Source organism: Cricetulus griseus, chromosome 3, assembly GCF_003668045.3.
Source record: "Cricetulus griseus strain 17A/GY chromosome 3, alternate assembly CriGri-PICRH-1.0, whole genome shotgun sequence".
Lineage (NCBI taxonomy): Eukaryota > Metazoa > Chordata > Mammalia > Rodentia > Cricetidae > Cricetulus > Cricetulus griseus.
Genome location: NC_048596.1, coordinates 248224361 through 248248630, shown reverse-complemented (window position 1 = coordinate 248248630; position 24270 = coordinate 248224361). Strand labels below are relative to the sequence as shown.

Below are 24270 nucleotides of genomic sequence, written 5' to 3'. Positions count from 1 at the left end.
TTGATTTGAGAATCATATGGAAGTAATGAGAAGTGAAGGTAGAGGTTGAAATAGGAATAATATTTTATGACATTTTATACTGGTAGACACTTCATAAACTACTGTATTGACTTCACTCCAGTGTCTTTACAACATGGAATATTATCACACTGGCTGATAAATATAAAGTGAAGACTTTATACAGAATTTTAACCACCAGCTTGCCCAGTAAGATTGGGAGTCTGTGGTCCTTCCAATGCAATCACTCACTATTAGTGATCCTCCACAACGCTCCCTGGATCCGTCTTCATTTGGTATGGTATTTTCCTTCATATCTTTATATTGTTTTCCTTTATAGACTATACATTTATTAACGCAGAGTTGCTTACAAATATCAATGCACTAAGTATTTTTTTCTTTAGAAACAATCATTTCACATATCAATCCCCCCTTCCCTTATCCTCCCATGCTCCATACCAACCCTCCCCAACCCACTCCCCAAGGATGGTGAGGCCTTCCATGGGGATCATCAAAAATTTTTCACATCATTTGGGGGAGGGCCCCATGTATCTGGGCTGATATAATATCCCTCCATAAAGAATGGGTTCCCAAAGTCCATTTGTGCACTTGGGTTAATATTGGTTCCACTATTAGAGATCCCATAGACTGATCAGATCTCCTAACTGGCACCCGCATTCAGAGGGTTTGGTTCAGTCCAATGCTGGTTCCCCAGCTTTATGACTTAGGTCCCTGTGCTCTCACTAGGTGAGGTCAGCTGATTTTGTAGGTTTCTCCAGCATTGTCTTGACTCCTTTACTTGTCCCTCCTCCCTCTCTACAACTAGATTCTAGGAGTATCACTCAGTGCTTAGCTGTGGGTGCCTGCTTCTGCTTCCATCAGCTACTGGATGAAATCTGTAGAAATGCAATTAAGGTAGTCATCAATCTCATTATAGGTGAAGGAGGGCATCAAAGGCAGCCTCTGAACTACTGCTTACATTCTAGTTGGGATCATCTTTGTGGATGTCTGAAGATTTCCCTAGTGCCAGATTTCTCTTTAAGCCTATACTGATGGCATTATCTTAAGCATAATCTAATACTTAGAAGGGAAAGGACAATCAAGTACAAACAGTAACAATGCAACTATTAAATTCATCATTAGGTTCATCTGGAATTGAAGAAATTGAGTAGTACCCTGCCTGGTCAGAGCTTGCATCCTTATAATCAGTGAATGAAAAATCATGTTGTTTTGGCTTTTTATAAATTGTCCTATAGCCTGTGTGTTGACACAGATAAAGTTAATACTTATCTCAAATTCTTGAGGTGTGTACATATTCATGGTGACATCTGCTACAACTTAGAGGACTGGGACGCTCTTTAATGATACATTTTAATGATTTTTTTAATATGTGCTTGACTGTAATATTTCTCTGTATTACAAAATTGCTATTTTTCTAAATTAGCAAAATTGTGCTTTATATATGTTAAGTGTAATGTGACAGTTATTAATACTTCCTAGTATTTAGTAGTAAACACATCAAAAACATAGAACTTCTCCTAACATAAAGAATAGATGTTTGATTGGCAAATGATGCAACTGGCTTCTTCCCACTTTCATCCAGTCCAATCCTCAAAAACTACATTGATGACTTAGAAAATCATATAAAAGCAGGACACATTATTTGATAGCAATATTGTTCCTAAAAATCATGTCAGAGGTAAGAATCCTAGTGATTTTCATGGTCCCTAGGCATTATTTGGCACATAGGATCCATGTTGATAGGGGAAACAGGCAGCCTATGTGAAAATCAAAATTCCAAATACCAGCAACACATGGAAGGCTGATTATACAAAATGAGTATCCAATGTTTCTACAGATAGCAGTTCATGTCCAGCCTTCCCTAGCCCCCACTTCCTTTACATACATAGGAGAGTCTGAGAAGTTCATAAATTGTTAATTTCTACCCAGTAATTGTAATAGAATTTGAGTTTGTTTTCTGATTAATAACATGACATGAAGAGGAAAGATGCCATTCTGTAATCTCCTTGAGCTAGAGAACTGTGCAAGGTTCTCCTTATACTCATCTAATATGACAGATAATGAAATCCTTTAGTGGAACAGTAACTTTTGAAAGATGTCCAATACTAGGTAGTAAAATTTGTATAATTCTTGAAAGTGTGATGGAAGTATGTGTAAACTTTGGTCATGGAATTTGGTGAAATGAAGCGGATCATGGGGAAGTGGGAAATAGCTGGAGAAGATTATCACTAGGGGTCAAGCATTGAGGCTTACAATGCATCACTTGTGCCCCGCTCAATATTTTTCTACTGTTTTGTCTGCTTTAATATGATTCTTTTTATTCTTCTTATGCTGGGACAAGTTCTTCAAATGTAATCTTGTAAGCTGAATACCCTAGAGGTAATAGAAAGCAGAACCACTCTAGTGTGATAGTGAGCAATTGCTAATACTTCCCAAATATTTTTCTGCTTTTCATTTGGTGATCCTGTATATTGCATCGGCTTCCTCTTAATCTAGCCTGAAAACTTCATACTTCAATTAGAATCAAACCACAAAGAGATATGTTCCCATGTCCTCTGGCCTGCTGAATCTTGTCTATCAATGTGGGATAAGCTTGTTTGTTTTATATTTTTATTTTTAAAGTATTAAAATGGTCCTGGATTCTGAACTATGGAAGAGGGAAATCTGCCTCTTTCCTAAGAAGGCCCTAAGGATAATCAAGGTGGCAGATGGGCACTAGAAAAATATAGATCTGTTTCCTACTTCTACCTACTACATATTTGAATGTCTAAATTAATGATACTTAGGGATAGTCCAATATTATTGAACCTCTATTGATTGTTATTAGACTAAAACTTTGCTCACAGAATGGTTTTCTTTTATAAGCTCCATCAGATATCTACTCCCTTGATGTAATTGATTTAATGAGTAGCACTAGGCTCTGGCCTTGTTCTTAAGTAAATTGTCCACCTTCATTCACTATTATATAAAGTCAGTTTTACACTGGTGCTTGTCAAACTTGAGGTTTTTGAATGAACATCACAAAAGCCTAGACTCAATTATATTAAATGGACACAAGAGACTTTCTTAAATTTTCACATTGAATCTGTTGTTTCTAAAGAATTTTATTTTATTGAAAGAATTCCATTTTAATCATGCATGCACCAAGAAGCATAAAAAAAGACATTAAAGATCTGGTTCAACAAGTATCATGACCGGAGAACATTACTGGGAGACGCACTCAGCAATCATTACTGATTGCCACACTCCGCCCTAATGCTAGTTCTGCACCACACGTCCCTGAGATAATTGGTAATCTTTTGCATATCTCCTTTCAGGCAGGTGGTCAGGGAATGAACGGCAGAACGAAGAGTGTCTTCATCAGATGACTGCAAATCTGACTGTCCAGACCACTCAGGGTAGTCATCATCTTCAACATGGGTCTAAACATCAAATGCAAACGTATTATTGACATTATCCTCTCTCTCTCTCTCTCTCTCTCTCTCTCTCTCTCTCTCTCTCTCTCTCTCTCTCTCTCTGTGTGTGTGTGTGTGTGTGTGTGTGTGTGTGTGTGTGTGTGTGTGTTTGTACTACAAATGATTTGGATGTCAGTGGTCAATTTTGGGCATAATTCCTTCAGTGACATCTACTTGGATTTTTGAGAGAGTTGTTCTTACTTTCACCTGAAACTCATGACACATCTCCTTAAGTCTGATTCCCCATTCTGAGGGCTACAAAGCGAAGACACCACATTGACATTTGACACCAATTCTGGAAATGGACATGGTCCTCACACATGGAAGACAGGCACTTACAGACATGAGAAATCTCTCAATGCATATTCCTTGTAAATTTTTAATGAACTTTGGTAGAACATAGAGAACTATAGATTTGTAGTGAGAAAACTTGGAAATTAGCATAAAGGTGTTAGATGACAACACATAAATTCGAGACAGGCATAATATGTATTTTCTGACATGTCACTGATCTCAGATGAGATATAACCATACACAAGTAGACAGATAGCAAATCAGCAATATAATATTTGGCTGTATATATGGAATTAACTAAACATCAAGAAAGGGCTAGTATCATCCTTTCACTTTGTGAACTTTTACACGAACTCATTACTTTCCCTGATATGTGCTTTATACCACACTTCTTCTGGTGCAGTGTTCTGATTCGTTCCTTCTTTTCAGATAAATTCTTTCTACACTCTATATACTTTACGAATCCTTGCACATGAGCAGTATATTTCACTTAATGCATTATGGTACAGCTGATCCAGACAGTGAATGCTCTAAGACCATCTGAGTTAGTCTGGAGTGTCCACCCCATTCCAGAAAGCTATTGTGGAATTTCTAGGACACACACAACTATTTTCTACAGAGATCACTGTTCCGTGGGATTACTAAGTAACCTTGTATTTGAGTGTCTCAAAATTGTTTTGGATTACATAATTTGCAAATTTTAGGAATAGGATAAACAAAGACATGTCGAAACAGCTTACCCTGTTGAGGATGGGCTTAAGTCCCTCCCGAAGCATATTGTTTCCTTCCATCACACCAGTGGCTGTTCTCAGCAGATTATCAGAAGCTCCCGGGAGAGCAGGCACTGCAGACACCAGGTTTGTCAGTGGTTTTACCCAGGCATGAGTAATAATGCCGACTGATTTCAAAAGGTCTGGGATCTAGGCAAATATCAGTGGACATCATATTAAACTAGGTGTCACACAGCTATGTAGAGAAATAATTGTAGATTTTTCATAAGGGAGGCAAATGACAGTATACTTTTATTTTTAATAGTATATGGTAATGATTTCATAGTGTAGAAATACTGCATGAATATAAAATTACACCTACAGAATTCCACTATGTTAAATAAAACAAATGAGGCCTTAATAATTTTGACTACTCAAAATGATCATATTTTGTGTTTCCTCTACATTCTATCGTTTGTCCCAGTTGTTAGAATTGTTCTCTTGCATTGCTTATACTGTCATTTGAAAAAACTGGTTGGACAGGACTCAGTAGGTGTCCAAAGATATGACTCATAAAACATAGATGCCAACACTGTCAGGAGTAAATGAGTCAAGTGATTTCTACACTACTGATCAAATTGGTTTCTCATATACTTTAGACTCCCTAATTATCATATGAGTTGACTGCAGACAAATCATAATTTCACATATCTGCATGATTCCCCCTACACTTGGGTCTAGAGGAGTTGTCTGTTTATTGACAAGTACAAAAGGAAATCTATTACAAAGCATTTCTGTCATTCCAGGCATTGGTAGAAATCAGAATGGAATTTTAACTCAGTAAGTATTAGCTCAAGACCAAAGTCAAACACAATAAATTTTATATTAGCTGTTTAATATGATATTTCTGAGGCTATGAAAATAAAGAATAGAGAGAAATTCACATGTAATTGAAAAGACAGTTTATGAATGAAATGGACACACCAATGGTGATGGTCAACAATTGCTAGGAGCAGTAGACAATAATGGTTAGGAAGGATTGCATGACAAGAAAAAGTTTAGCATAAATTCTTCTTAAGATGCAATAGAAATGATTTGTGCCAATTGTTTAGAGCCCCAGTTCTTCTTCTTCTGTTTTGTTTTGTTTTTGTTTTGTCTGTTCTGTCTGTTTTGTTTTGCTTTTTTTTTTTTTTTTGGTTCTTTCAAGAAAAGGGTTTCTCTGTATTGTTTTGGAGGTTGTCCTGGAACTCACTCTGTAGAACAAGATGGCCTCGAACTCATACAGACCTGCCTGCCTCTGATTCCCAAAGTGCAGGGATTAATGGCATGCACCACCAACTCCTGGCAATTCATTTTCTTCTTAGAAGAATTATTATCAAAGAATGTTTGTCAATATTAAATATTTCAATGCCAAAAGTATGCTATTTATACTGTCCAGAAAAGTAAACAGTACAAATGTTTTCTTCTGTTTCTTTTTCTTTTATAGCCACACTATATTGATGAGAATATCTTGTATATGAGATACCTGTTTCAGTAACACAAGCATCAATGCAGAGTGGATTATGTGTATGGGATGGATATATCATTAACTTTATATAAATAAACTGATGTTTATTACAGGTAGCCAGAGGCAAGAGATCATAAAACATATACATCCTCAGAGTTATGTGGACCTTATGAAAACAGAAGTCATCCAGAGGACAATGATATAGTCTACACATGAGTCTTTTGCAAAGAATTTCAGTTAAGATGCAGGAAAAGGCATACCAATCAGGGAGGACAGTAGACATAATGACAGAATACAAATAGATCAAAGATAGTTTAGAAACTTAAGAAAGGACACACTACTCACTTGTGTAACATGATGCCAGAGCAAAGATCCTTTAATGTTGTATCACAAACACAAGGGGATTTGCTTTTACTCTCTATGTGTAGTAATATGTTAAAAATGAGTGTCAAGATCAGAATTAAACTTTCCATGGACAAGGAGAAGCTGTTGGTAGAACAGTTTTCTTTCTTTTGAGGGGAATCCGTAATTTCATTTGGAGATTTCTTACATTTGATATTTCACATTCATTTTTTTATTTTTTTTATTTAAATTTGAAACAAGATTGTTTTACATGTCAATCCCCATTCCCTCTCCCTCTCCTTCTCCCCTCCCACTAACACCCTACCTATCCAATACCATTTCTGTTCCCCAGGGAGAGTGAGGCTTTCCATGGGGGGGTGTCTTCAGAGTCTGTCATATCCTTTGGGATAGGGCCTAGGCCTGGTACAAAAGTTTTCTATGTGGACAAGTAAAGCTCTGGGACCATGAGTTGGCAGGCATTTTACATAGTGCTAATATCATTAACTGCATGATCTGATTGTTCTCTGACAGTTGCATCTTAGTTTATCTATTAGTTATGAAGTTACCATACCTCTTATGTGCTTTGTAATCACACACAACACAATTAGCCTGAGTATAGCATTACTTGTATAGTAGAAAACAGGGATGAAACCTACTTTTGTGTTATGAACTTCCTGAGGAGACTCTGGAGATTTGAGGACATCTGTGTGGCATGGCTTGTTGGCAAATGCAACTCTCCTGAGAAATCTTAAATTCTAGAAGAGATTAAATGATTTAATGTATTGGGGATACAGAATTGAACAGAAACAAACAAACATGACATGTTATGTACATTTTTGAGATTTAAAAACAAAATTTTGAAACAGTAGAATGATGGAAATATCATCTGCCTACCTTTCACTCCCTTTACATATGCAATATACTTGAAGTCCCCCCATTCTCTTCCCCTCTTTACTGTTCCCTTGTACTCTACTTGGTACTGTTATTGTTTGGAAAGAAACCAAACAAAATTCTAATTTCTTATGTCTTTATAAGTTTTGCTACACTGAAAGTAATATATTTGTTGTTATTTGTCAATATTTATAAAGATCTTATTTTCATTGGCACAAACTAATGTTTAATTTTTAAAAATAGAATTATTTGTTTATAATTTTGCTCTCAAATATTACCAAATCTAAGTACCATAAAAAGTTCATGATAAATGTAGGATTCACTAATGTTGTTATGATCAAAACTTAATCATTAATCTCTAGGCATATTTTTAAGAAACATTTCAGCAGTGAGTGAAGCAAGAATTCACAAAAATATTTAATGTTTCTATATTAATGGTAAGAAGCATGGACTACATAGGTTGTTTGATACTTGATTCAAATTTCTCATAATTTGATAGAGTTAAAGGGTTCTTAGAAATGCGGTGCAGCTAAGGGTAAGGAGAGAAGAAGAAATGGTATGAGAAAAACTAATGAGGAAAAATGGGAAAGCATAACCTATAAATGTAGAGAAATATAATCCACATATTCAATTTTCAATGGGAATTTGCCTTGTTGTTTCCCCACCGACAGAGCATGCATAGGTAAGCCATATACTTTAGGAAGAGAGAATATAATTTATGTGTAAAGTAGCCCTTCAATTTCACTAAAACGTTCATTACTGAAAACTATGAGCCATGATTCTTTCCATTTACAAGTTGTGTGTATCTGTTCTGTTTTAGTTTTGTATTTCACTGTTTATACTGTTATAGTTTTCTTTAGTTTTATTTCTCTCCACATACTAACTTCAATTCAGTTCTCCAGCACTAGTTATCTTCATATTAGTATGTAAGGAATACTCATAAAGAGAGCCCCCTTGGATAAATGACCAGGAAATCAACTTTCAAATTAAAAACTTTAAAGTTGTTATTGTTAAAGTTAGTATAGAAAATCTTGAAATATCATTTCATTCTTAACAATCTTTTGAGAGCTTATGAAACTTCCCATTCCAACTAATGGTATATGATTCCTTTCTTACCAATAAAAGTAAATTATTTGGAATTGGATACATGACTCATTCCAATTTAATTAGTGATTAGCCATTAGAAGTCCCATTTATATAAGTATCTAGAAGAAAGGACATTACTTACAACTTCATCGTGCATATTTGAAGCCAGGACATCTGTGGCACTAGCCGTTTTGACCACATACTCATATAGGGCTTCACTGGGCAGAGCGTCACTTGGATTGGAGGCCACATGCTCCCAAAGGAACAGAGTTGACACTAGCAGCAACATAGACACCCCTGCTGTCAGAGAAAAGGCAATGAGATGAGCTATATAAATGAGGTTACAACAGTTAAAGAAGCTGGGAATGTACTCTGAAGACCCTCTGGTATGTGATTTGGATTGATATACCTTCCTAGAGTATTCACTGTTACAATTGGGGAAAATGCAGAGAAATAGCTATCTTTCTCCAGTACAGATTTTGAAACGTAAGAGAATTTTCACAATTTGCATTTGCTCCAAAGGAGCGTCTCATCTTTGCAAACACATGGAGTTTGACTAACTGTGGGCCTGAGATTCCAAATGATTATCTATACATATATGAAATTCCAGAGAATTTATGGTTGTCTTTCATTTTTAAGTACATTGCTATTGTATCTAATTTATTTTCCTCATATGTGCCATTTAAAACTTACATGATGAGATAGTTTATTCAGATTGATTATAGATTCCTGTCTCTGTGCTTGAAGAAACTGCATCATTCATTTTGTCTTGTGTTCTCAATATAGCCTCATTTATCTATAATGTAAATTGAACACTTTGAGATGTATTATTTTTTTGTTGTTGTTCTAGATGGTGGCACTTGAAATGGTAGGTGTTACAGAAGGTTTTTTTTTAACTTTTTTTATTTATTTTTTTTGGTGTTTTGGAGACAGGGTTTCTCTGTGTAGCTTTGTAGACCAGGCTGGCCTCAACTCACAAAGATCCTTCTGCCTCTGCCTCCCCAGTGCTGGCATTAAAGGTATGCGCCACTACTGACCAGCTAACTAATAGTTCTTAAATACCACTAACACTGAACCTTCTGTTAATAAAGAGAACACAAAATAACTCTGAGCATTACCTTGTGTCTGCAACACAAAGAGCATACCATTTGAAAAACTCTGAGCTTTTTCAGCTCTGTACTGACTTGTCCCTAAATGAAGCATTATCAAATATCAGTTCCCAAGAAATAAGGAATAGAGCATACCAAAGATAATATACTATAATAAATATAAGGCTTACTGAGATACTGGACTTAGAGGTTCATGCTGAATGTCTACTTACCAGGCCTTAGTAAAGTTGAAGAGAGCTGCATCTCTGAGATGATCGACAATATAATCTTCAATTTGGGAAGGCTGCTTCACCTAAGGGCTGCCTTCAGTGAACTCAACAGATCCTATTTATACTACTAGATTATATGCAGATACAGGCAGACCTGGAGGCCAATTTTAATTAATATCTATATTGCCCAACATTCTTCCCTCAGGGAGTATTAGCATCCTCCCTACTCTTACTACAGTTATATGACCATGTGTGTCATGCTGCATTTCCCAACTATGATCCACAGAGTTCAGTCTTTCTCCAAATCAGCAAGACAATCTCTTCTAATTCATTACTCAGTTTCAGGTAAGCAGGAGAAAGAACCTATTTTTCCCTATTTCAAGGTCTTAACATGTCTACCATGTCTTCTGCAATGTTCCCTAGTGTTTCCAGTAAGGATGAATGCTTTCAATAATCTAATATGTCCCCATAAGTCAATTATTTCAGACTGTTTTAACTAAAAACAAATCTCTTTCATTACGAATTAACATTGTAAAGTATGTAGCTCAATATCAACAGGTCTAAACACAAATATTTAGAAGGCATTTTGACAAGTACATCATATCTACTTATGCAAAGTCTATTTATAAATGCAGATCATGACATTTGTAAACATCTTGTTTTCCTGTCTTACACTATAATATATTGATTGCTTTATGTGGCTTGAGACTGAAAACAAATCATGTAAATATTGGTTGCAATGGCATCTGCTGTACCATGGTTTCCCTACTTGCCACACTTTGCCAGGGTTGCTAATGTGCTCATCATGTCTCTGAATAATAGCAAGTTTAGGCAATTATCCTCAAATATTCTACATAGTGACTGATGGCATCATGAAAGATATTCCATGTTATAAAAGGTTCTATAACATAGAAGCCCAAAATTTTCATGTTGTTTGAGCAAAATTTTCAATTTCTTTACCAATTGTTGTAATCATATAATTCTGCTATACAAATAACAACAGTAGCAACAGCATGAATAAGTTTTGGTATCATGTGCTTCCTATGGAAATTACTAGAGAAGAAACTGACTTTGGATACAAGGATTTCAAATAAGATATATATCTGGGATTTTCTGTTCCATGCCCGAGAGTCCCTTGTACAATTGCATTTTCACTGCTATGTATATTTGTTCAAAATGGTTTACTTTATCAGTAAGACACTTACAACATAGTCCTATTTGAAGGAGCAATTAGAAATGATGGACATTTCTGAGATAATGCAAAATGTCATTGACATTGAGAATCTGTAATAATACGAATAATATTTTAGCAAGCTCTAACTGGAGAATGAAAAAGCACTAGGCTTATCCACTGTAAGAGAGCAAGTTGATTATGTGAGAATATTTGCTGGAAACTACTCTAGCAATCTAGAATCTACCAACATTTTCCTGAATATTGTTTTCTTAACCTTGGGATATTGAATTTCACTGCCCCTCAAAATAGAAAAAAGAATTTGGGGGATACTTAGATACATTAGGGGTCAAATAGGACCACATCCTGCTTGGTTCTGCCACACTCACCGCTCCCTCAAGCCCCATTAAAGGCTGTGACATGCACTAAAATAGTCTGGTCACTACAGGTTGTTTATTGACAAAATCTTTTTACTTAGAGGGCCCAAGAATGACTTTGAAATTTCTATCGTTACATCTCCAGTTACTCACAATATTGTACAACTGTCTATAAATAACCCTGAAGCAACCATACAGTTATCTAAACTTGAATCAAAATAACTCCTTTCTTTTTATATTGTTAATACAAGAAGAATATTATCACAGTATATGTGATGTTTAGTACCTGCTTGACCTCAAACCAACATTATGACATTTAGCTTCCATAGACATACTTTTTCCCCATAGCCCATCTAGATTGCTTAAATACTTGGATCATCCATAATCTCTCTTATGGTAACCATCATCCTGTGGTTAAGTTATGATTCCTGAGTATTAAATATGAACACTGCTGATACATTATAGTATATTCTTCAGTTTTGTTGCATCTCAGTCAATAGATATTTCCAAAAAGAGATGATAAGTCCCTTTCGTCTGTCTATGCAGTATAGAACTCTGCAGACCAGTGGTGTTTGTATTTCCTATAGCCTGCAGAATATCTCTGCTGTAGAGAGCAAGGACAATACGAGGCTTACAGCTCCAAACCCTCAAGATAGGGCCAGTCACTCAGCATCACAGTCAGACTAACGTATGTTCTAAACTATCTCCTAAATAGTTTCAGAAATTGTAGGCTCTCCCCCAGGATTGGGTGGAAGGAGACATTTACACTTTACCCTCCCCCTAGTTCAGTCAGATGGAAAACAATAAAACAAAATTCATTTTGTTTTCACTGGTGTTCTGATGTAAGACTGAGGCTATAAATGTTATATCAGTGCACATTTGAAAAATACACACACACACACACACACACACACACACACACACACACACACACACACACACACACTTTGGTTTTGTGGTTCTCTCAGGTGTTTCTATGTCTCTATGTATGTGTGTTTTGGCTATGTGTGTGCAGTTATACTGGCCAGAGAATAGTCATAGTGTCATTCTGAAGAACACAGCTGACCTCACTTTAAAAAGTTTGCCTTGTTGACGTGAATCTCACTAATTAAGACAAACTAGAAGGGCATACAACCTGAGGTCTTGGTTGTCTTTGTCCCCAGTGCTAGGATTCAAGCTCATGGCACATGTTCTTATTTCTGAAGTTCAAACTCAGGACCTGTGCTTATAAGGCAAACACTTCACAGAAAGAGCCCTCCACCCTAGAATTCAGATTTTATATGTAAGGAATGTCAAATTTGCTAAATATCATGATTCCAAGAGTTATAGAAAATTCTCTGTGTTTTCTTTTGACAATTTGTAAACAACATAATCTTAACAATTTTGGTGAATGTTTTGCTCAATTGGTTTTTTTTTTTTATTTTCAAGTCTTCATGGTATAGAAAAGGGTTCTGTATATTTTACTTAGTCTTATGTACTTATCTTGTATTTAATTTTTTAAACTTTCTTTCCTCATTTTTTTGTCAATGGTATATGGATTCATCTTATACTTAATATGGAGTTCTATGAAGTAAAGCATCTGTTGTTCAGCCATTTTCACAGCAATTCAATCCTTCCATTTTGGTAAGAACTTTTTAAAGAAGAAGAATACAAGCTACATGAAACAAAATATCCTAAGAGTATGTGAAAATTTTCATTCTTTTGGGAACCTCATTCGGCTGAGGTAGAAAATAGTTCCACAGCTTCAGGAAGACTCTGAAATTTATGACATTCAGTTGACTTCTGTGTGGCAGAATATATACCATATAAAGATTACAGGGAGACTTTCAGGACAAGGTGAGCTGAACAAACACTCTCAGACTAGCTGTGCTTGATGCAGGAGACAGAGAAGTAAATGGATAAACAGATCCAGCAGATTGAAAATCAGTTACACAACCTTTGAGGTACTGGTATAGTATCTATTTTGCTCTAGATTTATAGTTCCCCTGAGTTTTCATCCATCCTGGTGTGAGTTTGGGGAGATCTAATTCTCCTTCTGTAATGCCTTCTCCAGTCAGTATCCTTTCACTTATACTAGTGCATATAAGCACAATGAGATCACTGGTTTGTCAAATATGGAATTTTTGCTACCTGACTTTATTCTACCATCATTCCTATGTCTGCTGTGAGTGAATGTGTGTTCATGTCTCATTGAGAGGATTAGTGTCATACAATACTATCTCATATCTGTGACTTAGATTAAACAGTGATGCTGCCTTTGTCTGCTGAGGATAATATATTCAAAATATTAAATTGCTAGAATGTGTGTGTTTTGAATGCATGTGATATTCCTGTGTGTCTCTGTATGTGTCTCTCTATGTCTTTGTCTCTTTTTGTGTGTGTGTGTTTGTGAGTTTTGATCAGATGTGAACACAAGTTGTTCCTGGTACATTATAGTTGTGACAAGGTCTCACAAAAACCTGTGTCATCTCTTTTCTGGTTTGATGCTCACACCACATACATGAATCATGGGGTATGGATAAATGAAACCAGTGCTGACTTGGAATATTGATTCTTTTTTTCTATTTTTATTTAAATTAGCAACTAGTTTGTTTTACTAATGAAGTCCTACAATTTTCTGAGTTGTTACTCGGGGTAGTGTCTTATGGAAGAAGGAATGTGAGTTTTCTATAAGGATGAAGGCTTTCAGAGACAACCAATGCTCAGGTAGATGATCCTATCCCCATGGTACCTACTGTACATAGTAGACTCCATGGGATCAAATCAGAAGACACAAAGTTGAAGGGAACAAATGAGGGAGCAGATGGGGGAAGAATTGGAAGGGAAGTTATAGGATGTGGATTTGCTGGGAGCACATTAAATGCATGAAAGTAATTACTAAGCCTTAGAAACTATCTGTTTTCATGACTGTTATTTCAGCTTTCATATAGAATTGTAAAAATGCTACAGCAGTTTCTTTTTACCTGAGTTTAGAACAAGTAAAAATAAATTTATTTTCCTTGATTAAATCTGGGAGGAATTACTTATATTCACTTTCTTAATGTAGATAAAAATATACTTGTAATTGAAGTTTATAACCACAAAATAAATAAAATGAATGATTGCTATATAGCAACAACTCTTTTTTCTTGTTTATAGTCATAACAAAAATTCATTTTAATAAAAAAGAAATTCTTAAAAATGGGATCTGAAAACATGACATATAACCATACATAATAATCTCCACAGATTGGGTTTCCCTATTAAATTTTCAAATATTTCATTTTTCTAAAAAACAACAACCATTGAGATGACCTGATACTTCATTTTATAAATTGTGAAATGAACTTTTTCTTCATTCTTCTCTCATAGGATACGTCTTGACTACAGCCTTCCTTTCTTGCACATCACCACAGCTGTCTTGGGTCCATATTGGTTCTAATCATGTCATGTTTAGAGAAAAGGAGATATTGCCCACTCCCCTCTAGAGTTAAACCTGTGTTAGGTAAATTCTTACATTAGATACTCCCATAATTCCCCAAGAATACAGAGAAAGCCAATTATTCACAGAGCTGCAGCACATACCTTTCCAGTCTGACCCCTGGATGTTCATGGTGATGATTATTCCTGGGAACACACTTCACCAAAGAAGACTTGAGAGAACACAGCTTTCTCAACTGCAGATATTGGCTTTATAACCCTTTGACTTCTTTATGAATATATATAATCAGGCACCCTATTCATCTATTTCCATCATAAAGATTGCCCCCATAATATTAAACATCAAGTTGCATTTTATTTCTTATTCATATGCAGGAAGACATATTGGCCAGAAATGAAGGATTTTGATTAATTGCAGCAAAAGGAATGAGGTGAGACACTGAGGTAGTTTAAGGTAGAGAAGCTATAAAACTTATAGAAGGTGATTCCTTTAAAATTCACCCTAATTTCATCATAGAATCTGAAACATGAATCATGGCTTTTGACTTACAAAATAGGTTTGAACAATGTTGATTATAATGTTTCTCATTGAAAACTATTGGGTGAATTAAAATCTTCCAAATGTATGTGCTAAACACCAAGGAGCGTAGACTTAAGTTGAAAGGGCAGGATTTTCTGTTCCCTCTAACACCCTGATCCCCTTTAAATTGCCTTTGCTATCTCATAAATGGTTTTGTCCTTTTAAAAGTGGCATGTATGGTAGTTGTAACTTTTGGTTATAACATATAGTTTCATATGTTTTTCACTTGATTTTTGTATGTGAAGGTGTATTTTCACCCTTAAGATATATAGTAAAAACAGTGGTTTGGAGAAAATAAATGCTAAGATAGTAGACACTCTTTTATGATAAGATTAGATGTGGGGAGTATTTTTGGTTGATGAATAATGGAAAAACATGTGAAGATAAAAACTGCCAGTTACAATGCATCTATGTGTACTCACATCTAAGGAAAACCAGATATCACCCATCCTTCACCCACTTGTGGGGTTGTAAATTGCAGGCTGATCCTTTATTCTGTGTCTACTCTACATTTATGTGTGAGTACATACCATGCTTTTCTCTCTGGTTCTGGGTTACATCACTCAGGATGGTTTCTACTAGTTCCATCCATTTGCTTGCAAATTTCAAGATTCCTCTGGTGTGTTTTATATTCCCATTAAGTAATCCCATTGTGTTTAAGTATCACATTTTATTTATCCATTCTTTGGTTGGGAGGCATCTGTGTTGTTTCCAGGTTCTGCCTATTGCAAATAATTCTACTATGAACATATTTGAACAAATGTCCTTGTTGTATGAATGTACATCCCTTGGATATATGCCTAAGATTGGAATTGCTAGATCTTGAGATACACTATTCCCATTTTTGTGAAAAACAACCATACTGATTTCCAAAGTGGCTGTACAAATTTGCACTCCCATCAGCAATGTCAGAGTGTTCCCCTTTTTACACATCCGCTCCAGCAGAACTATCATTGGTGTTTTTCATTTTAGCCATTCTGACAGGAGAAAGATGATATCTCAGAGTTGTTTTGATTTGCATTTCCCTGATGACTAAGGATATTTTATTCCTCTGCCTCATATCTTATTTTTAATTTAATTAGAAACAAGCTTCTTTTACATGTAAATCTCAGTTCCCTCTCCCTACTCTCCTCTCCTGCCTCCCAGGGACCCCCCTATCCCAACACTTTTCTGCTGCCTAGGGAGGGAAAGGACTTCCTTGGGGGATCTTCAAAGTCTGCCATATGATTTGGAGCAGGGCATAGACCCCCCCCCCCAGTGTCTAGGCTGCAAGAGAATCACTCTATGAGGAGAGGACTCCTGAACTTCATTTGTGTACTAGGGGTAAATACTGATCCACTATCAGTGGCCCTGTAGATTTTCCAGACCTCCAAACTGACTTCTTCCATCAGGGGGGTTGGAACAGTCCTATGCTGGTTTCCCAGCAATCAGGCTGGGGTCCATGGGCAACCCCTTGTTCAGGTCAGCAGTATCTGTGCATTTCTCCACCCTGGTCTTGACCCCTATGCTCATCATTCCTTCCTCTCTGCAGCTGGATTCCAGAGTTCAGCTCAGTGTTTAGCTGTAAGTGATGACTAAAGATATTGAGCAATTTCTTAAGTGCCTTTCAACCATTTTAGATTCCTCTATTGAGAATTCTCTATTTAGTTCTGTACTCCTCTTTTGTATTATTTTTATTCTTTAAGTACTACTCATATTACACACCCATCCCCCCATTCCCTCGCCCTCCCATTCTTCCATGTTCTCCACCAAGCCCACAACCATCCCCCAATTCCTCCCCAGGAATAGTGAGGCCTTCCACAGGGAACTTTCAAAGTCCATCAGATCATTTGGGGGAGGGCCTTGACCCTCCTTGCTGTATCTGGGCTGCAATAGTATCCCTCCATAGAGAATGGGCTCCCTAAGTCCATTTGTGCTCTAGAGATAAAGACTGGCTCCACTGTTAGAGTTCCCATAGATGGCACTGGCCTCCTAGCTGGCACCCACATTCAGACGTCTTGGTTCAGTCCAATGCTGTTTCCCCAGCTTTATGACTAAGGACTACATGCTCTCTAGGTGAGGTCAACTTTTCTGCGGGTTTCTTAAGCACCGTCTTGGCTCCATTGCTCATCCCTCATTCCTCCTCCCTTTGCTCATTCCTCATCCTTCCTCCCTTTCCACAATTGGATTCCAGGAGTACGGTTCAGTGCTTACCTGTGGGTGCCTGTTTCTGCTTTGAACAGCTACTGGATGAAGGCTCTAGAAATGGTAACCAAGATAGACATCAATCTCATTATAGGTGAAGAGGAACAATGGCATCTTCTCCACCACTTCCTGGATTCTTAGGGTCATCCCTATGGATCCCCTAACATTTCCCCTGTGACAGAGCTCTATCCAAACCTGTACTATCTCCCTCTATCAAGGCATCTCCTTTCTTGCCCTTCTCTATTCCTCTTCTGTCTCAGTTCTCTTGTTCTCCTTCCCCTTCCCTTCTTCCTTTTCTACCCCCTTCCTCTCCCACCCCTTTGCTCCCACTTTGCTCAGAGTTTTTGTCCTCCTCCACTTCTTCCATGGACTATGCAATCTTCTGGAGTCCTCCTTGTTTCCTAGCTCCTCTGGCAGTGTGGATTGCAGACTGGAAATACTTTACTCTATGTCTAAAAATCTTACATGAGTGAGTACATACCATGTTTATCTTTTTCTGACTGAGTAACCACAATCAGGGTTGTTTCCTCTAGTTACATCCATTTACCTGCAAATTTCAAGATTCCATTGATTTTTTTTTTTCTGCTGAGTAGTACTCCATTGTGTAATTGTACCTCATTTTCTCTAGCCATTCTTCATTTGAGGGGCACCTAGGTTGATTCCATGTTCTGGCTATTACAAATAATGCTACTATGAACATAGTTGAACATATGTCCTTAATACATGAATGTGCATTCTTTGTGTACCCCAGTTTTTAATTGGATTATTTGGTGTTTTGGTGACTACCTTCTTGAGTTCCTTGTATATTTTTTAAATCAGCCCCCTGTCAGATGTGGGGTTGGTGAAGAGCTTTTCCCATTCTGTGGGCTGCAGTTTTTTTCTTGTTGATAGTGTCCTTTGCCTTACAGAATTTTCTCAGTTTCAGGAAGTCCCATTTACAAATTGTCCACCTGAGTGTCTGTGCTACTGTTGTTATGGTCAGGAAGTGGTCTCCTTTTCCAAATCATTCAAGGGTACTTCTCACTTTCTCTTCTAAGAGTTTCAATGTGCCTGGATTTATGCTGAGGTCTTTGATTCATTTGGACTTAAGTTTTGTGCATGGCAATAGATATGGATCTATTTGCAGTCTTCTATGTGCCAGCATTCAGTTATGCCAGCACCATTTGTTGAAGATGCTTTTTTTCCATTGTATAAATTTAGCTTCTTTGTAAAAACCAGGTGTTCCTAGGTGTGTGAGTTAATATCATGGTTTTCAATTTGATTCCATTGGTCTACCAATTGAATCTCAGGTGTTAAAGATACACTAAGAGAAATAGATCCATCGACCAAAGAAAATCTTAAGTCCAACAAATCTCAAACACAAAATATCCAGAAAATATGGGACACCTTGAAAGAACCAAACCTAAAAGAATACGTACAGAAGAAAGTGAAGAAACCAGATCAAAGGGGCAGAAAATATATTCAACAAAATCACCGAAGAAACTTTCCCAACCTAAAGAAACATGCCAATGAAAGTACAAGGAGCCTACAGAACACCAAAGACAGTGGACCAAAAAAAAGTCACCATCATCACATAATAATCTAAACAACAAACATATAGAATAAAGAAAGAAAATTAAGAGCAGCAAAGGAAAAGGCCAAGTAACTTAAAAAGGAAAACCTATCAGAATTATACCTGACTTCTCCATGGAAACTCTGAAAGCCAGAATGTCCTGGACAGACATTCTACAAACACTAAGAGACCACAGATGCCAGCCCAGACTACTATATCCAGAAAAGCTTTCAATCACTACAGATGGAGAAAACAAGATATTCCATGACAAAACCAGATTTAAACAATACATATCCATTAATCCAGCCCTACAGAAAGTACTGGAAAGAAAGCTCCAACCTAAGGAAGTCAACTATACTCACAAATACATAGGCATTGGATAATCCCACTTTACCAAAAGTCAAAAGAAAAAGTGGGGTAAATTCACATACAATACCACGACCACAAACAAATCCAAAACTTAAAAGAATTAACACTCACTCAATGGCCTTTAATTTCCTACAATATTAATGGACTCAAATTGCCTATAAAAAGGCACAAACTGGGGCTGGAGACATGGTTCAGAGGTTAAGAGCATGGACTGCTCTTCCAGAGGTCCTGAGTTCAATTCCCAGAAACCACATGGTGGCTCACAATCATCCGTTATGAGATCTGTTGCCCTCTTCTGGTGTTCAGATATACATGGAAGCAGAATGTTGTATACATAATAAATAAAATCTTTAAAAAAAAACACACAAACTAACAGAATGTATATGAAGCCAGAATCCACCATTCTTCTGCATACAAGAAACACATCTCAACTTCAAAGATAAACATTACCTCAAATAAAAGTTTGGGATAAGATTTTCCAAATCAAATGGACCCAAGAAACAAGCTGGTATAGCTATCCTAATATCTAATGAATTAAACATCAAACTAAAATCAATCAAAAGAGAAGGTCATGTCATATTCATCACAGGAAAAATCCATTAGGATGAACTCTAAATTCTGAACATCTATGCGCCAAATACAAAGGCACTCACATTTGTAAAAGAAACATTACTAAAGATTAAATCACACATAAAAACTGCACACACAGTGGGAGACTTCAATACCCCACTCTCACCACTAAGCAGGACCACCAGACAGAAATTTAACAAAGAAACAAAGGAACTAACAGAAGTTATGACACAATTGGGTTTAACAGACATCTATAGAACATTCCATCCAAACACAAAAGAATATACCTTCTCAGCATCACATAGAACCTTCTCTAAAATCAACCACATACTCAGCAACACAGCAAACCTCAACACGTACAAAATAATTGGAATATCCCCCTGCATCTTATCAGACCACAATTCTTTGAAGTTAAAATTCAACAACACAAATTGGAGAAAACCTACAAACTTATGAAAATTAAACAATGTACAATTGCACCTTTCCTGGACCAAGGAAGAAATACAGAAAGAAATTAAAAAACTCCTAGAATTCACTGAAAGTGAAGATGCAACATATCCAAACTTATGGGACATTTTGAAAGCAGTGCTAAGAAAGTTCATAGCACTAAATACCTACATGAAGAAAGTAGAGAATAGTCACACTAGAGAATTAACAGCACAACTGAAGGCTCTAGAACACAAAGAAGCAAACTCACCCTAGATGAATAGAAGCCATGAAATAATCAAATTGAGGGCTTAAATCAACAAAGGAGAAACAAAGAAAACAATACAATACAAAGAGTCAATGCAACAAAAAGTTGGTTCTTCAAGAAAATGAACAAGATAGACAAACCTTATTCCAAATTAACCAAAAGGCAGAGAAATAACATTCAAAGTAACAAAATCAGAAACGAAAACGGTGACATGACTACAGATACTGAGGAAATCCAGAGAATCTTCAGGTCAGACTTCAAAAACCTATACTCCACAAAATGCAAAATTTTACAGAAAATGGACAATTTTCTGCATACCACTTACCAAAATAAAATCAAAAGCAGACAAGCAATTTAAACAAACCTATAACCCTTAATGAAATAGCAGTCATCAAAGTCTCCCAACCACCCCCCCCCAAAAAAAACAGGGTCAGATGGCTTCAGTGCAGAATTATACCAGAAATTCAAGAAACACCTAATACCAATGCACCTCGAATTGTTCCACACAATAAAAGCAGAATGGTCATTGCCAAACTCTTTACAAGGTGAAAATTACCTTGGTATACAAGCAACAGGAAGACACAACGAAGAAGAAGAACTACAGACCCATATCCTTCATGAATATTGATGCAAAAATACTCAATAAAATACTGGAAAATCCCCTCAACTGGAGAATGGATAAACAAAATGTGGTACATTTACACAATGGATTACTACTCAGCTTAAATAAAAACAATGAAATCTTGAAATTCGCAATCAAATGGATGGAACTAGAAGAAACCATCCTGAGTGTGGTAACCCAGTCACAAAAAAAAAAAAAACATGGTGTGTACTCACTCATATATGGATATTAGACATAGAACAAAGATTACCAGACTACAATCCACACCGATGGAGAAGCTAAGAAACAAGGAGGACCTTAAGAGAGAAATACATAGTCTCTGGAGAAGGGAAAGTGATAAGAGCTCCTGAGCAAATTGGGTGCACAAGGGAGAGGGAGGGGGAAGAGGGAGGAATGGATAGGCAGTAGGACAGGAGGGGCAGTTGGTGGGGGCATGGGAGGATGGGAGGGAGAGAGACTGAGGTTAATATGTAAAATAAGGCTGTTTTAATTTAAATAATAAAAAGAAAAGATGTTCTCAGAAAAAAAATACTGGCAAATCGAATCCAAGAACACATCAGAAAAATTATCCACTATGATCAGGTGAGCTTCATCTCAAGAATGCAGGGATGGTTCAACATACGAAAATGTATCAATATAATCCACCATATAAACAAACTGCAAAAGAAAAACCACATCATCATTTCAGTAGATGTTGAAAAATCCGTAAACAAAATACAATACCCATTTATCATGAGGGTTCTGGAGAGATCAGGGGTAACAGTAGCATACATGAACATAAAAAAAAAAAAGCAATATACAGAAAACCAACAGCCAACATCAAACTAAATGGAGAGAAACTCAATGTGATTCCTCTAAAATCAGGAACAAGACAAGGCTGTCCATTGTCTCCATATCTCTTCAATATTGTACTTGAAGTTCTACCTAGAGCAATAAGACAATAAAAGGAGATAAAGGGGATACAAATTGAAAAGGAAGAAGTTAAATTTTTACTATTTCCAAATGATATGTAGTTTACATAAATGACCGAAAAAACTCTATTAAGGAACTCACACAGCTGATAAACAACTTCAGAAACATGGCAGGATGAAAGATTAACTCAAAAAAATCAGTACACCTACTCTATACCGATGATGGATGGGCTGAGAAAGAAATAAGAGAAACATAACCCTTACAATTGCCACAATCAACAGAAAATACCTTGGAGTAAGGCTAACCAAAAAAGTGAAAAACATATATAGCAAGAACTTTGAGTCTTTAAAGAAAGAAATTAAAGAAGATACCAGAAAATGGAAAGATCTCCCATGCTCTTGGATAGGTAGCATCAACATAGTAAAAATGGGAATCTTGCCAAAAGCAATCTACTGATTCAATGCAATCCCTTCAAAATATCAACACAATTCTTCACAGAATTTGAAAGAACAATTCTCAACTTTATATGGAGAAACAAAAGACCCAAGATAGCCAAAACAACTCTTTAAAATAAAGGAAGTTCAGGAGGCATCACTATCCCTGACTGCAAGCTCTATTATAGTCCTGAAAACAGCTTGGTATTGGCACAAAAACAGACACACAGACCAATGAAATTGAAAGCATCTTCAACAAATGGTGCTGGCATAATTGGATGCTGGCATGTAGAAGACTGCAGATAGATCCATCTATCACCATGGACAAAACTTAAGTACAAATGGATCAAAAACCTCAACATAAACCTAAGCACACTGAACATCTTAGAAGAGAAAGTGGGGCGTACCCTTAAAAGAATTGGTACAGGAGACTGCTTCATGAACTTATAACATCAATAGCACAGACACGGAGATCAACAATTAATAAATGGGACCTCCTGAAACTGAGAAGCTTCTGTAAGGCAAAGGACACAGTCAACAAGACAAAATGGGAGCCCACAGAATGGGAAAAGATATTCTCCAACCCCACATATGACAGAGGGCTGATCTCCAAAATTTAAAAAGAATTCAAGAAGCTAGAGCCTTTATCCTGTGGATGATGGAAGCAGAAGCAGACACCCATAGCTAAACACTGAGCTGAACTCATGGAATCCAGTTGCAGAGAGGGAGACATGATGAGCAAATGGGTCAAGACCAGGCTTGTGATACCCACTGAAACAGCTGACTTGAGCAAGGAGGAGCTCATGGACCCCAGACTGATATCTGGGGAACTAGCATAGGACTACCCTTGACCCCCTGAACAAGGATGTGAGTGAGGAAGCCTTGGCAATCTATGGGGCCTCTGGTAGTGGATCAGTATTAATCCCAAATGTAGGAATAGACTTTGGGAACTTTGGGAGCCCATTCTACAAAGAGGGATACTCTCTAAGCCTAGACACATAGGGGAGGGCTTAGGCCCTGCTACAAGTGATGTTACAAACATTGAAGATCTGCCATGGAAGGCCTCACCCTCCCTGGAAGCAGAAAGGGGATTGGATGGGGTTTTATCAGGGGGCAGGGGAGGAGGGGAGGGAGAGGTACTGAGATTGACATGTAAATGAAGCCTGTTTCTAATTTAAATGAATAAAGAAATTGTTAAAACATATCAAACAAAAAAATTCTCCTAATAAACTTAATGTACCTAATGGGTATTTTAACTTACATTAGTAGCTAATTGCTCAGCAAAATACATTTACTAATTATTATGAAGATATATGGTTTACAAATTTAAAATTGTTTAACAGCCGTCTTTCCAAGCATTGTATAAATGGTCTGACAAAATAATTATTATTTTCAAAATAATAGGTCAGATTATATAAAGAAAGTCTTGCAGAAAGGGCCAGGGTGAATTTCTTAAATGGAATATTTTTGCCATGGCAATCAAAATGTAATAGGTTAATTTCATACCATTATATAGGCTAACTTCACAAGTATCTATACCTCTTTTATTTCTAAGTTTATGTCCATTGTTAACCTTTGCCTAAGACTGAGTGATGTAAGCACCTAAATCTTTATTCTGTTGGTAGTGTTTAGGACATTTGGTTCTGAAGTAAACCACAGTAGAATTATTTAAAATATTTCCTGTACTTAGGTTTATCTCCCTGTATATTCTATGTTCTTTTATCATGTCATATCACTTCTCTGTTAGCGTATGTTGTAAACTCC

The 24270-nt window shown here is 36.7% G+C and overlaps 1 protein-coding gene across 1 annotated transcript; it reads right to left on the bottom strand.

Moving 5' to 3' along the window:
* Nucleotides 1-3248: 3248 nt before the first annotated feature.
* LOC113834987 (prolactin-3D1-like) lies at nt 3249-9506 on the bottom strand. The gene is made up of 6 exons (XM_027409249.1): nt 9422-9506; nt 8446-8630; nt 6983-7081; nt 4508-4687; nt 3675-3728; nt 3249-3440 (listed from the first exon to the last, which is right to left on the bottom strand). The coding sequence occupies exons 1-6, from the start codon at nt 9504-9506 to the stop codon at nt 3249-3251; spliced, it is 795 nt and encodes a 264-aa protein (XP_027265050.1).
* Between the last annotated feature and the right edge of the window lie 14764 nt (nt 9507-24270).